Source organism: Planococcus citri, chromosome 3 (genome assembly GCF_950023065.1).
Source record: "Planococcus citri chromosome 3, ihPlaCitr1.1, whole genome shotgun sequence".
Taxonomy (NCBI): Eukaryota; Metazoa; Arthropoda; class Insecta; order Hemiptera; family Pseudococcidae; genus Planococcus; species Planococcus citri.
Window position 1 is genome coordinate 3,726,182 of NC_088679.1, and position 16,208 is coordinate 3,742,389.

Sequence of the window (16,208 nt, forward strand, 5' to 3'; positions counted from 1 at the left end):
ACCATTTAGAAAAATTGTCCAAATGTCTCGCTTTTTTGCCAAAAACTGTCAGAAAACCATTATTTTTGTTAATTGTCAGCTTCGTTTTATTTTTTCAAGAATTGCCTTTTTCGTCAGTACCTAATACCTAATTGCCAAAATGTTTACTTTTTTTCCAAAAATTGTAAGAAAGTCTCAATTGTTCATCAAAAAGTTTCGAAATAGTTCAACTTTTCAAAATTAAAAATACATTTCAAATTGTAATTTACACATATTCTATGTTTTTTTTTTGTGATTATTTTCTGTATTGAAATGCTTTGCTCGCATTTTGTCACTATTTTGGCTACTTTTTCGAGCTTTTTCGGATACAAAATTGCATTTTCTGGGGAAGAATTCAATACGAGCCCAGCCCCCGCTTAACTCGCGTCTTTTAACTTTCATTTTCGATTTTAAAATTTCCAAAAACTAATCCTTAAAATTCTAAAATTCTGGACTTTGGAGATCGTTTTCGATATCAAAAGAGAAAAAGGTAAACTTTTAAAGCCAGATAAATTTTTTCGAAAAAGTTGTTTTGTAATTCTGAAGAGAAACGGCGACTATTGCATCTCTGAAAATTTTATAAAAGGAGGAATATCGATAAGGCCATTTTTTGTGCCCGGACAGTTATCGACTCGACCATTCTTAAAATGTTGTAATGAATGTACCAAATAAGAATCCGTGGTTAGTTGATCCAAAATGACCATTTTTTAAGCTCCAGGGGTTCCCAAAGTTGCGAATAAAGAAATAATTTTAGGAACCACTGAGTATTATTTTCAAAAGCTTTTTTAGCGTAATATATCTGTTTGAACCTGATAAACGTTATACAAGGTGATTTTTTTATTTTCGACCCTCCGGGGCAGAAATTGGGGGGGTTTTGATTTTTTGAAAATTTTGGAACCACCATTTTAAACCTACCCCTTTGAACGCCGGTAAAAAGCTTTTTACAGTTTATTAGTATCCGAAAGACCTCCATCCTACCAAATTTTCAACTCAATAAAATTTTGCGCTGGTACTCAAAAATCCAATTTTCCAACTTTTCGCAATTTCGATATTTTGGGAACCCCTGGAAAACTAGAAACCTGCGATTTGCGCCAAACACAACGTTTTGAGGTATATATTCAATTATCCAAATGAAAAAGTTTAATTAAGCTCCCTGCATGTTCATAATTTTGAACCTTTTTTTTAGAGCCCCCCACTTTAGGCCCCCCTAAAAAGGCGTTTATGCAAATTTTTTCAAATAATTTGAAGAATTTACGTTTGAAACACACTAGCAAGTACTCGATAATTTTTCATTTGATTTTTCCTGAAACTTTCAAAATTGAGCAATAATTTGGGACCAAATTCTGACATTTTTACATCGTTGAAATCGTGAAAACGTTATTTTCACGTCTTTTCGAAGAGTTAAATCTCAGAATTTGGCCCAAAATAGCTCAATTTTGAATGACTCGGGAAAAATAACATGAAAAATTATTGAGCACTTGCTAGTGTGTTTCATAAATAAATTCTTCAATTTATTTGTAAAAATATACATGAATGCCTTTTTCAGGGGTGCCTAAAGTGGGGGGCTCTAAAAAAGGGGTTCAAAATTACGAATATACAGGGAGCCTAATTCAACTTTTTCATCGAGATTATTGAATATCTAATATACCTTAAAACGTTACGTTTGGCGTAAATCGCAGGTTTCTAGTTTGCCATGGGTTCCCAAAATATTGAAATTACGAAAAATTGGAAACTTGAATTTTTGAGTAGGTACCAGCGCAAAATTTTATTGAGCTCAAAATTTGGTAAGATTGACGTCTTTCAGATACCAACTAATCAACTGTAAAAAGCTTTTTAGCGAGGCTCAATGGGGTGTGTCCAAAATAGTGGTTCCAAAATTTTCAAAAAATCAAAACCCCCCAATTTCTGCCCCCGAGGATCAAAAATAGAAAAATCATCTCGCATAACGTTTATCAGGTTCAAACAGATATATTACACTAAAAAAGTTTTTGAAAATAATACACACACGGAAAAAAAAATTATGGATAATTTTTAGAGGTATGGACAGTGGCGGATTTAAGGATTAGGGCCCGAGGAGCAAATCGGGGAAAAGGGCCCACAGTCAAATGTTTCATGTGACATATCGTCAGGTAGGTTTTCTGGGGTACCGGGTGCGAAATGCACTCCATTTTTACCAACCACCTCTCCATCTTCTTCAAGGAACCTAACGTATATTGCTGAATAACTATTTGAGGAAGGTTATTAAAATTTCCTCAGGAAGTTCCATAAGTACGTAGAATAAAATTACAATTGGCCCGAGCGAAGCGAGGGCAAAAGCTTTTGAAATTTTATAATTCAAGAGGTCAAAAAACGTTGTTTCTAATGTGTGAGATTATTTTTCTGAATTTAATATTTCAAATTTGAATGAAAACTTTTTAGTTTGAATATTTCAATTTTAGAGAAGAAAATTAAATTGACCTGAGCGAAATTTTCTAATCCAAGAGGTAAAAACTTTTTTTATGTTGAAAATTGATTTTTTGAATTTACTAGTGTTTAGATTCTAGTGACAATTTTTTAGAAATAAAATTGTAGAAAACAAAGTAGGTACCTAATGTAGCCCGAGCGAAGCGAGGGCAAAAGCTTTTGAAATTTTATAATCCAGGAGTCAAAAAACGTTATTTCTGGATTTAATATTTCAAATTTTAATGAAAACTTTTTAAATATTTCAATTTTGGAGAAGAAAATTAAATTGGCCAGAGCGGAATTTTCTAATCCAAGAGGTAAAAATCTTTTCTTACTTATGCAAAACTTGATTTTTCTGAATTTACTTCTGCTTTGATCTCAGTAAAAATTTTTTAGAAATAAAGTTGAAGAAAATAAAGCGAAGTAGCCCGAGCGAAGCGAGGGCAAAAGCTTTTGAAATTTTATACTTAATCCAATAGGTCAAAAAAACGTTATTTCTGATGTGTGAGATTATTTTTCTGGATTTAATATTTCGAATGAAGAATTTTTGAAAGTTTCAATTGTAGAGAAGAAAATTGAATTGGCCCGAGCAAAATTTTCTAATCCAAGAGGTAAAAAACTTTTTTTTAGACAAAATATTGATTTTTCTGGATTCATCACCGCTTAGATTTTAGTGAAAATTTTTTAGAAATAAAACTTTAGAAAACAAAAGTGAAGTGACCCGAGCGAAGCGTGAACAAAAGATTTTGAAATTTTATAATCCAAGAGGTCAGGGTCGGCTTGGGGCTTCTGTCGGATGCACCGAATGTGGCCTCCAAAATGTTTCCCTTCCCCCTTAAGAATCTTTCTCATTCTGTATTTTTTTTTAGGTTTGGATACTTGAATTCAAGTTGTGCGATTGATTTTTGCTTTTGTCGTTTTATTCAACATATTTTATTAATAGCAAAAAGAGGAGATTTTTGGAGGAGGGCCGGACGAAAAATTTTCTATAAGAAAAAATTGCCAATTTTTCCGAATAAAATCAATGAGAAAAAACGACAAAAATCTAAAATAAATTGAGAAGCATCAACGCGATGCCTAAAGTGGAATCAAACAAGGATTTTCGTGGTCTTTGAGTTTTTTTTTTTTTTTTTTAATTTTCCATGTTAATTCGTTCTTTGAATTTTGAAAATAAAAACTGTTTTTTTTTTGCTCAATTTTGACAAGTGTATGCATTATCACACTTTCTGCAGTTTTGACAAATCATCATTCAATTTTGAGAATTTCCGATTAATTCTTGGTAGGTACTTTGCAATAATCTAAGCAGTCTGTGCAAAATTTTACCCAAATGAAACATTTTTTCAAATTTTTGTCGTTTTTTGATGGTCTATTACTTTTTGATATTTTCGAATGATTTTCACATTTTTCAAAAAAGGTTTTGTGTTCTTCCAAGATACATAATGTCATTCAAAATTGAATTTTTAAAAAATGAAATGAAAATTTTTTTGAAAACATGAAAAAAAGTAGGTAGAAGCAATCTGATCAAATTTTCAAATTGATAAAATCCTAAAATCTTGTTTAAGACTTGAATCATGTACCCTATCAGCGATCTGAGGGCATATTGATGATTCTAAATTTAACCCCTCGACTACATATACAACTTACTGCATCAATATGTCCCCCTATAAAATACCATTTGGGCATAAATTCGCAGAAACGTTTTCGTGACACCTTAAAATCAGCTATTTTTGTACTTTCAAGGACTTGTTGGAGACGTAAGGGACCACCGAACAAAAAAACGAACTCCACAGGGAGATTCAGCATCTCAAACTCTACAAATTGAGTGCTAGCCGTAGATTTTAAAACTCGATTTTGGAGCTTTAAACCTGAAAAAAGTGAATTTTTAGCTAAAATGGCCCCACTTTGAGGCCACGTGGCTCAGCCCCATGGTGCCGCGGGGGGCTAAAATTTTTTTTGGGGTGGTTTCAACTCAAAAGGAACCACATATGTGAATTTCAGAAAATTCCGAGACCTACGATTTTTTTCGACCCGCCCTAATAATTATGTAGGAGTACTTTGCATTTGGGCCTATAAAAATTTTCGTTTTCCCTTTTAAATTTATGGAAGTTTCGAAAATTGATTTTTTTGGTTTAGAGAAGAGATAAAAATTTTAAAAATTCGTGTTTTAAGAGGTAAAAAACGATGTTTTTAATTTATTCACTTTTTTAGCTCAAAATTTTAGAACTTGAATGACCGTTTTTTAAAAATTTCAAATTTGAAAGTGCGTTTTTTTTGGTTAGAAAATTTCTTGAAATTTGAATACTTACTTAATAGATTTTTATAAAAATTCGATCTCAATTTGAAAAAAAACTACACAGGCCAAAGTAAAGTGAGGGCTGAACATTTCAAAAATTTGTGTTTTGAGAGGTAAAAAACAATTTTTTGTAGTGACAGATGAGTTTATTTTTTTGACCACACAATTTTAGAATTTGAATTCACTAAAATTGAAAATTTATACTTATTTTGAAATAAAAGAAAAGAAAACTGGCCCGAGCGAAGCGAGGGCAAAAGCTTCCAAAAATTTTTGTCGGAGAAAGTGAAAATATCATCTTTTTTGGTGGAAACGTGGCCCCAGGGGCCTCTTGATGTCTCGGGGCCCCTGACGATTGCCAGGTAACACCATACGCCAGTCCACCACTGCTGTAATCTATGGACTCATTTTGATATACCACGATATAAATAAATTGGACTTCTTCATGCAGATCTATACCGAACTACCACATGGAAGACCTCTACCTACATTTATTGGATTATATTTCTATCTTATTGAATTAGAAAATGACATAGCTAATAATTAGATAATTTTTTCTGCAATACATATTCAGAAACTACCATTAGAATTTTTCTCTTTGGGGCCCATTTCCTCTTGGGGCCCATTTCCTCTTGGGGCCCGAGGCGCAACTGCCCACTTTGCCACCTGTTAAATCCGCCACTGGGTATGGATAATTTTTAGAGGAGAAGGTACAAATATGGACCCGCTCTAGCTTTTTGGCTTTAAAGGGTAGAAAAAATTATCAAATTTGTTTTTCGAATATACCATTCGAAAGGCCAAAGACTCTAGTATATTGTGTAAAAAAAATTTTTTTTTTTTGGTTGAAAACTCACGGAGAAATTTGAATTTTACAAAAGTGACATAAATTGGTACAAATATGGACTCGGGTACAAATATGGACCCCCTAAAAAAATGTCTAAAAATTGCAGAAAATGATGCGAAAATATATTTAAAGACGTTTTTTAACTTGAGTATATGAAAAAAATATCGAATGCATGACAATAAACATCAAATACATGAAAAAAATCGAAATTAATAAAAATCGATTTTCATAAGAAAACACCGAACTTTCTGGATTTTACTATTTTTACTTCTAAAATGGCCCGTACTATACTTTCTTCGTCCCATTTCCGTCTTTTAGGACTTCTCTTATTTGTTGATTGCTTTTTTCTCAGCATTCTAGGAAAAATTATATGAAAAAATTTAGGGGTCCATATTTATACCAACGTAAAAAAACCTGTCAGTTTATGAAAAATGGAAAAAAATACGAAAATCGAGTAAAGTAATGACAAGTATGAAAGCATATTCTGAAAGTATACACTGAGAGCTACTTATTTCGCTAATAATTTTTTTTTTGAACGTTATTGGAAGTACATCAATTATTAAAAGAAAACAGAGTAAAATTTTCCAATGGCAACAAAAAATCACGAAAAAAAAATCAAATGCTGATTGCAGACACAGAATTTTGCATCGATCCAAAATATGTAACTAGATCATGGAAATTTCGAGCATTGGAATATCTGCCGGAGGCTCCGGTAATTTCCAAACAGTCGCTGGAGGCTTCAAAACGTCTTGAAATCTACCGGTAGTCAACTTCATAGCATACTGAAATTAGTTTATAGAGTGAATTTCTGCTTTCCAACTGCCTTTAATGAAATTTTAAGTTTCTATAATCTGTTGGAGGCTCTAGTAATTTTCAAAAGGTCGCTTGAGGCTCTAAAATGACTTGAACCAACTTGCAGTCGAACTGATAGCGTAGTGAAATTGGAGTTTAGTACTACACTACTAGAACAATTTTTAGTGCAGACCGTGACCGCAGCGCTAGTAGTATTCTCTAAACAGAGGGGGGTCCATATTTGTACCTGGGTCCATAATTGTACCTTCTCCTCTACTATTTCATACAGTAACCGGATCCCATTCAAAAATATTGCGATTTTTACTATGAGATTAGTAAATTTTACTATGAGAATAATAAATTTTACCTAATTCTATAGGTAAAATGTATTTTTTGGTTGAGTAAAAATCACTATTATTTTTGGATTGGATCCGGTTACGAAATAGTAATTTTTATTGTTTTTTTTTTCAGTGCAGTGGTTCCTAAAATTATTTCTTTATTCGCAACTTTGGGAACACCTGGAGCCCAAAAAGTGGTCATTTTGGTCAACTAACCACGGATTCGTATTTGGTATGTTTATTACAACATTTTAAGAGTGGTCGAGTCGATAACTGTGCGGGCCCAAAAAATGGCCTTATCGATACTCCTCCTTTTCGAAGAAATAAAAAAACGATTTTTTCGTAGAGCATTTGATGAAATGTGTGGCGATCATCACAATATTTTTAGTAAAACTAGTTCACACTATTCGCCGATTGAAAATTCAGAAGGTGAATTTTAAAACGCACTTTTTCATAATTATTAAAACTTGAAAATTTTCGAATAAGTGTAAGTGTTTTTCCTGTAATTTGGAGATCTCTGCCCATTTACCTCACAGAGAAATATCTTGTGTAATAAATAAAAACTCACGAACTTAGCTTAAAATGAAGCAATAATTACACTAATGGTTTAAATTTATATTGGATTAAAAAAAAAGTAGGTACATATTAGTAAGATGTATCAAGTATACCTAATGTGTCGTTCAACGATAAAGAACAGGACGAGATGTGAATAGGTATTTCAATCCACACGTACCTATCAAAATATCACATTCTATTTTAAAGGTGGGTAAACGCGGTAGGTATGGTTTCAGTAATACAAATTAAATAAATTAATAAGAATCAGTCAGATTGGCCAAACTCTTAGCCCATGCAATGATGTAGTTTTCATATTCATAATCAAAATTCAGCATTTTTAGTCTAGGAGGATGGCGCGGGCGCATTCCACTAACTGAAAAATCATCACTGGTATGATAATGGTACCGTCTGCAGTCGGTGGTCTTTGCTGACAAATACATCCAGTGAATAATCTTCATCCTATCACGTTCTGAGTAACGTTGCTCGAATTCTCGAATCTGACGCCTATCGCCATCGAAAACCCATTCAATGACTTTCTTCACGACAGACTTATATTTGTACTCGTACGTTTTGCCTTTAGAACTTTCTTCTACTTTTTCTTTCATGATTCTGTTTATTTCACGCGACTTGAATTTTTTCATTTCGCTTCTTTTCGATGAAAATTTCCAACGTATGAGATCGTCTAATGAAGAAAACGATAACCTTAAATCCCTGCCATTAACGAACCGTTCGACTACCTGGCTCAAAAGACAACGAAATACTTTATCAATCGGAAGCGAAAGTCTAAATCGGTTTATGTTGTCTTCATCTCCGCAATAACACCACGTAGCAAATCTCTGCAGATTCATTATTTTCAAAGAACTGAGCCCTTTAGATCGACATGCTTCTAGAAACCTATCGCCAATATTTTCTTTGACAGTGATTACTTCTCGAGGGGTGAGAATTTGAGTTAAGAGATTATCGATCTCGGTAAACTTTTCATCGCCATTTGGTCGGTAACAATCGTTATAATTGCAGTGAGTACGAGAAAAAGTTAAAACAACTTTCCTCTTTTCTAATCTAGCTACCTCTCGGTTCGGATACAACTCGTCAATAAATTGACACAATGTTTGGCGATTTTCAGCTTCCCACAGTACTTCGGTGACTAGTAATTCAGATTGTAACAAACACTCCTTGAAACGTGTTTGTAAAGTTGGTTTCAAAGTGAATAACTCGAGGAATTTGTTAAACTCTTCGCGATTCGAATATAATAAATCTCGAAAACGGTGCATAATTCCTGCTGGTTGACACGTCACCATTGCTATAATGAGTATATTTTCCTTGACAGCTACACGATCAGTTTCGTTCAAACAATGATCAATCAGTGAACTAAACACATCCGGATGATTCAATGATAAACATGGTCCAGCGTGTTGCAAATATCTGCGTTTGAATTCGGACGTTGTTCGAGATAAAACAGCTTTCAGAAATTCAAACCTACTGGAACCTTCCAGCATTGGACTTCCATCTATCAACTTATTCGTAATTTGACAATTTTTCACGTTTGTCATGTACTCGATTAAATTCGAAGGAGCGGTGTTCCACGAATAAATAAAAAATTCCATACACCTTTCTTCATCTGGTATTCCATTCTTCCAGATTTGTTCGAGTAGAAGTTCGTATTCCTCAAATTCAATTGACAACTTGATGCGATCCCAAACCGCCTTCGCTAGCTCGAATTCTCTCGAAAACGCAAAGTTGACGATAATTTTAAGAGGTGCTTCAGAATACAACCGCTTGAGCTGATTTTTATTCAACTTTGAGAATAAAATCTTCTGGTATCTTTTGTAATAATTGTTTCGAATTAAAGTCACAGCCATTTCCGTTTGTTCGTTTTCATTGAAAAAATCCCAGAAGTATTCGTACGCAGACCATTGATATTCGTTACTGTTGCAGTACAATTTCAACGAATAAAGTAGGCCATTCAAAGCAGATTTGTAGCTTCCAGCGGTTATATCATGAGTACTCATTCTTTTATATTTTATCCAGTACCTTGTTAGTTTGTCTCCCTCCACAGATCTAGAAATGAACGCTTTACTCAAAGAATCTAGAGGAAAATCCATTATATAATTCACTAAACAGTATTTAGTTATTATTTCGAATAAGGAGTCGCCATCATTCGTATGATGCCTTGAACACGATAAAGCTTTCTCTATCGTTTTTTTGTCGTCAATGTGACCTTTCGAGTCCCAAACCAGTCCGTAGATATAAAAATACGAATCGTTATCGTATACATTGCGCAATTTCTGAATATCAGAACGCCCGCTTGCAATAAATTTAAGAGATTTTTCCATCTCAGCATAAAGTGCTGTCATTTTTACTCTGAACTGGTTTGGGATCAACAAGTTATCGATTAATTTGTTCGGATCTCCATGATAATCGTAGAAGCTTCCAGAATAGTAATAACGCAACGTTTCTAAAGTCGCCGCAAGTGTAGCCATGTCTTCCAAACTTGGAATGCGTTGTACATGGACGTACGTATTTTCATTTTCCAAATCGATATGAGCAGTTTCCACTGCGTTACAAGAAGTTCCATCCGGATTCTGAAAAAAAAAAAATGAAGAAAGTCGCATAAACACTGGGCCAACTTCTAGTATAGATACCTCTGCCACCCTTACAAGTTACCTACAAAACAACAGTTTTTTATTAAAAAAATTCCCCTTAGACCAGGCAAATAGCGGTTTTAAAAAAGAAAAATTGACACATTAATTTTTTCTTCGGAAATGTGTTCAGATGAACCCCCTGAACTACCAAAAAAAAACCGACCCTCCTACACCTGGAGCTAATTTTTTTAGTGGGCTAAACCGGTTGCGATTCATGTTTTTTGCGTTTTACTCCGCAAATATTAGGTTTACAATAGAAAGTACCATAACAAAAAATGTTCCCCTTCAAATTCTCTACAATTTGATACTAAGCTCGATACCCATCCCTCAAGAGGGGTGTCTAAAAAAGGGGGGAAAGAGTAGGTGTTTCAAAAAAGGTCAGTCCAATAAATTGATCAAAGTTACCACTTGATATCATTCGTTTTCGCTCAAATTTTTTTTTACAAAGTCTACTCACTCAACTATTAGTCACACCACCATTGATTGGTCGTCATCCCTCCCTGGGGGTTGGTGGGGGTGGGGGATGCTTTATTTTTCTAGTAACACACAACTGAATCATATATTTGAAAAACGAATCTGCACATGCGATATATCGAATAGTATGTTTTCAAGGTCGCTGAATACGAATAACAACTAATTTTCTGGGTTCAACTCCTCAAAGCCCCTCTGTGCCCCAAAAAGGGGGTTAAAATTTAGAAAAATCGTGAAAAATCGAGTGATATATCGAGTTGTATGTTTTCGAGGTCGCTGAGTAGGAATATGAACTTATTTTTTAGGTCCCACCGCCCAATGACCCTCTGTGCCCTAACAAGGGGGCCAAAATTTCAAAAAATCATCAAAAAGTCAAGTGATATATCAAATGGAATGTTTTTGAGGTCGCCAAGCACAAATATGAACAATATGAACTTATTTTTTGAGTCCCGCCCCACATTGTCTCTCTGTGCCCCAGAAAAAGGGCCAAAATCAGAAATAATTCTGAAAATTCATCTCAAAAACACTGACTGGAGTAACTTTTGGAGGGAAAAGGGGAGAGGTAGAGGTATTACCAAGGTATTATCGGGATCGCTATTCAAAAAGTTTGAGCGATCATTTTGCAAAGAAAACATTTTACATCTGAAGATTTTTTTTAAAACGCTCACTCACCTAAGTACCTACCAGTTTTTGATAATTTTTTAATAGAAACTAAAATGGAAGTAGGACTTTCACTGTGTTGTCGAATTTCATCGAAATAAAATGTATAATCATCCAACTAATTTATATTGGTGGGCACCCTTCAGCACCTTCCGTCACGAAAGTTTCAGACCTCCAATCCCCCCGTTTTTGAGAAACCCCCCTTTTTCTGAAATTACAATAGAAATTTTTTTCTCAGCCACATGTGAACTGATTTTTTTAATTTTTTGGTATGTTGTGAACATCCATAGGATGTATCCCCACAAAAATTTTCACCCCCCTCCCCCATATTTTCCCCTCAAAATGGTGTTTTTTAGCTTTGTTTCCCTGTTTTAGCGATGACCATGATTCGGCACAAAAATGCGAACAGCATTTTTAAGTGTGTTTCTGACCCCTAAAGACATATATTTTTTTCAAAAAAAAATTTGTGGTGGGCCATGGTCAAAAATTGAAAAAACTTACAGAGGCGGTGAACATGGATTCTGGTGTAAATTATTGTTTTTGGTAAACGAGGTGTCGTTTCCATATGAATCGAACCCCCTGACCACGAATATGACGTCCAATTTTATGGTACCCTCAACCACACCCCTCCAGTGCCTCTGCCCCCATCTCAATTTTTACTGTATCAAAGGTTGAGCTATTTTCAATATTTTCATTGGTGTCGTTTTCGTATGAATCAAACACCCCTAACGCGAATATGAAGTCCAATTTAGGTCTACCGTCATCTATCCCCTTCCAGGGTACAGCCAGCTCCTCAATTTTTACTATTTAAAACGCGTAAAACTATGTTCATAATGTTCGTGTCATTTTGATACGAATGGAAACCTCGAAACTTGAATGTTGAAGTTTGAACCATACGATTGTCATTTTTTCAACTTCTTTTCAGTAATTTTTGTACGGCGTAAAATTGGACGTCATATTCAAGTTCGGAGGGTTCGATTCATATGAAAACGACACCAACATTATGAAGATATCAAAACTTTTAAAATAGTATGAATTGAAGTGGGGGTCGAGGCATTGACGGGGCGTGGATGAGGGTAGAGCTAAATTGTACATCATATTCGTGTTCGGGGTGTTCGATTCATATGAGAACGACACCAATATTATTATATAGTTCAACTTTTAATATGTATAATAGTAAAAATAGAGGTGGGGGCAGAGGCACTGGAGGGGTGTGGTTGAGGGTACCATAAAATTGGACGTCATATTCGTGTTCGGGGGGTTCGATTCATATAGAAACGACACCTCCTTTACCAAAAACAATAATTTACACCAGAATCCATTTTTACCCCCTCTGTAAGTTTTTTCAATTTTTGCTTTGAAAAAAATATATGTATTAAAAATGCTGTTCGCATTTTTGTGCCGAATCATGGTCATCGCTAAAACAGGCAAACAAAGCTAAAAAACGCCATTTTGAGGGGAAAATATGGGGGGAGGGGGGTACAAATTTTTATGGGGATACCTCTGATGGATATTTAGAAGATACCAAAAAATTGAAAAATCGGTTCACATGGGGCTGAGAAAAAATGTCTATTGTAATTTCAGAAAAGGGGGGGTTTCTCAAAAACGCTGGGAGGGGAGGTTGGGGGTCTGAAACTATCGTGACGGAAGGTGTTCAAGGGTACCCACCTTCCATGCAAATATCAACCCTGTAGCTCTCCGGGGCAAATTCGGCATACTTATCCACCTATAGCCTTTTGATCAAAATTTAAGTAGGTACCTATCCATCGCATACTAAATCTTACCCGAAAGTGAATTCAAAATTTTAAAAAAAAATCTAGGAATTACCTAAAGCTTTCCCTAGGAAACAGTATCACGTGGATATACGTGTCCTGATGATGATATTTTGCTCAGTTCTTGAAACGATTTTTTGAAAAAATTGATCTTTAACAAATTATTTCTCATAAAATCAGGTACTTATTAGAAGAAAAATAACTAAAATACTTCAACACAGATAATTGAAATCCACGAAATTAGTGAAATAGATTTTTCTCTATTCCTATACTTTATTCGTTGTTGCAATATTTTTGCCAGTTTTTCACAATTTTAGTCCTTCTGATAATTATTTCCATTTTTAAATTATTCTAATGGTATTCATTTTTGCAAAAAATCGACGTCTTTAAGTATCTTTTTGACTTCACACATAATCAGTCGGTATTCAACGAATAAAAAACCTAAGATCTCTTATCACAACAGCTGGCCAATATTTTGACTCGTATTTGGCTTCTTCGAGAATACTTTTGGTATTTATTCTGAATTTTCGTAACATGAAATGAAATTCCAACCTAATCTAAAAAACTACCTATAGATATTAAATAATAGTCTCGAGTATTTTGGATTAATTATTCACCTTTATTTGCTGAACTGAGGAATCATTTAACGTCGAGTTCGGTAATTCTTCAGGAGCGAAAAAATCACGTTCTATAGCGTTGAATCCTTGACGAAAATTCCCATCGTTCGACATGATGTATGAATCTGAGAAAAATCATTCATGTTAGTTCGATTGAATCAATCATAAATTAATCTACACAAAATAATGAAGTCTAATCTTTCTTCCCTCCCTCCCAGTGCTTATAATATTCAAAAATCAATCTCACAATTTTATACGGTCTCAGGGTAATTACGGAGGTAACAAAATTATCTACCTGCAGCTAAACAATCAACTGAAAAATACTTCCGATTCACCCAAGCATAACATTGAAGAATTACTTATTATTTTGAAACGATTAAAATATGATCAACACTTCGCAACATATAATCGTAACTCATAAGCAAAACACAACTGTAGTACGCAGAAATCACACATGCAACTGAGCATGCAACTGAGGAAGGAGAGCAACGACACTAACGACAGCGAACAACAAAGTAAAGGTAGAGTGGACTGCGACGATGCAACCGCTTCTACCTATAGTATAGCATGCATCGGAGGCTGTGCCACGTGCTGGCAGTTCAATGTTGCTTGCAGTTGCACCATGCACCGCAATACTTCGTTAACTACTCAATATTTTGAAAACTGTTAACGTGTTGCCCATTTCCGAGTCGTAAAAACCGTTCAAAAATTAAAGACAGTACAATTTTTTAGAAATTTTATTAGTTTAACATTACTTGTACCATGTACCTGGTACATTTTCAAGGTTTCTCCTCAGAATTTTGTCACAAGTCATTATTAGTCAATTCACCCAATTAAATAAGTAATGATGATTTCGTTTTCCAATTTTTAACCAAGTTCGTTAGGTACCCACTAAAAAAAAAAATCATCAACCAAAACAAGCGAGGTCCAGAGGACCTTGCAAGAGGGTTCCCCAGATTAAAATATTTCGGTTCAGTGTGGTTGGATATGGGTTGGATGGGGAAATGAAAATCGAGACTCGAGAATAACAATAATGTACTTAATCAACAAAAATCATCAAATCAAATTCAATTTATCAAAAAATCAAATTTCATGAGAGTGAAGTAGGTACCTAGACCTACGTACTTAAATTGTTCACTAAATTGTGTCAACAACGTCAACTCAACTCAACTTCAACGTTCGGAAATCGTAAAATTCGAGAACAAAATTCATCAAGTAGGTAATTAGACGAAAATGCACATTTTGAAAATTCGAAAAAATTAGACGACAACATGATTACAGATTAGGTTTAGTTTTTTTTGTTTGAAAAAGTGGTTACACGGTCCGCCATTATTTTCCTCGTCAAATTTTCTTTATATTCAGTTCATCCAATTAAATAATGATGAAATTATTGTTTTCAATTTTGAACCAAGTTCGCTAGGTATTAAAATAAAAATCATCAAACAAAAATAAACGCTCATTTCAGATTGCATACATACGCCGTGTGAATTGCAGAGTAAACCTTACAAATATAGCATGTAAACAATGCTGTTCGCTTCTACTTTTCAGCTCGTTAAGTCAATTTTCTCAAGGAAGACCCTTGAGGATTTCAAAAAAAATAAGGCCATATTCGTGCTCAGCGACTTTGAAAACATACCATTCGATATATCACTCGACTTTTCACGGTTTTTCAAAATTTTCACCCCCATTTTGGGGCACAGAGAGACATTGGGGGGTGGGACCCAAAAAATAAGTTCATATTCGCACTCGGCGACTTCAAAAACGTACCATTCGATATATCACTCGACTTTTAACGATTTTTCAAAATTTTCACCCCCATTTTGGGGCACAGAGGGGCTTTGAGGAACTGGGCCCAAAAAATAAGTTGATATTCGTATTCAGCGACCTCGAAAACATACTATTCGATATATCGCATGTCCAGATTTGTTTTTCAAATATATGATTCAGTAGTGTGTTACTTGAAAAATCAAGCAACCCTCACGAACCCCCGAGGAGGGTTGAAGACAAACCAATGGTAGTTTGATTAGTAGTTCGGTGAGTAGAGTTTGAAAAAAAAATTTGAGCGAAAACGAATGATTTTAAGTGGTAATTTTGATCAATTTATTGTACTGACCTTTTTTGAAACACCTACTCTTTCCACCCCTTTTTTTGGACACCCCCTTGAGCAATGGGTATCGAGCGTAGTGTCAAATTGTCGAGAATTTGAAGGGGAACATTTTTTGTCATGGTAGTTTTTCTCAAAAATCTAATATTTACGGAGTAAAACGCAAAAAACGTGAATCGGAACCGGTTTCAGCCCCCTAAAAAATTTTCCTCCAGGGATAGGAGAGTCGGCTTTTTTTTTTGGTGGTTCAGAGGGACCATCCGAACACATTCCCGAAGAAAAAATTTATGTGCCAATTTTTTCCTTTCTGCTCCTCCTTTTTTACGTTATTTTACCGCTCTAGAGGGGGTGGTCCAAACATTTTGAAACTTTCACAAAAAATAGTCACTAGGTAGGGTAGGTGCATGTGTGAAATTTTTTTCAAGAAAAAATTTTCATATTGGAAAGGTTTTTGGAGGGGTTCAAAATTTCAAAAATGCATAGAAAAGAAGCAGGGGAGGGGGGTCTCCGCGAAATTTTTTCAGAAATTTGGTTACACCTTTAGGTATAACATATAATTTTCCCAGGGTCCCAAAGGGGGGTGCAACACGGTCAAAAAAAAGAATGTTTGAAAAAAAACAACATGTATCTCCAGTATTACCGCGCGTTTTGTCAACACTGTTT

The 16,208-nt window shown here is 34.7% G+C and overlaps 2 protein-coding genes across 2 annotated transcripts in view; both read right to left on the reverse strand.

Annotated features, from left to right (window-relative positions):
• The window catches only part of LOC135840888 (5-hydroxytryptamine receptor 1-like), a 919,288-nt gene that overhangs the window by 282,091 nt on the left and 620,989 nt on the right, over positions 1-16,208 (reverse strand). The window lies entirely within an intron of this gene.
• Positions 7,090-13,973, reverse strand: LOC135840365 (uncharacterized). The gene is made up of 3 exons (XM_065356858.1): positions 13,737-13,973; positions 13,442-13,566; positions 7,090-9,861 (listed from the first exon to the last, which is right to left on the reverse strand). The coding sequence occupies exons 2-3, from the start codon at positions 13,553-13,555 to the stop codon at positions 7,534-7,536; spliced, it is 2,442 nt and encodes an 813-aa protein (XP_065212930.1). The 5' UTR covers positions 13,556-13,566; positions 13,737-13,973; the 3' UTR covers positions 7,090-7,533.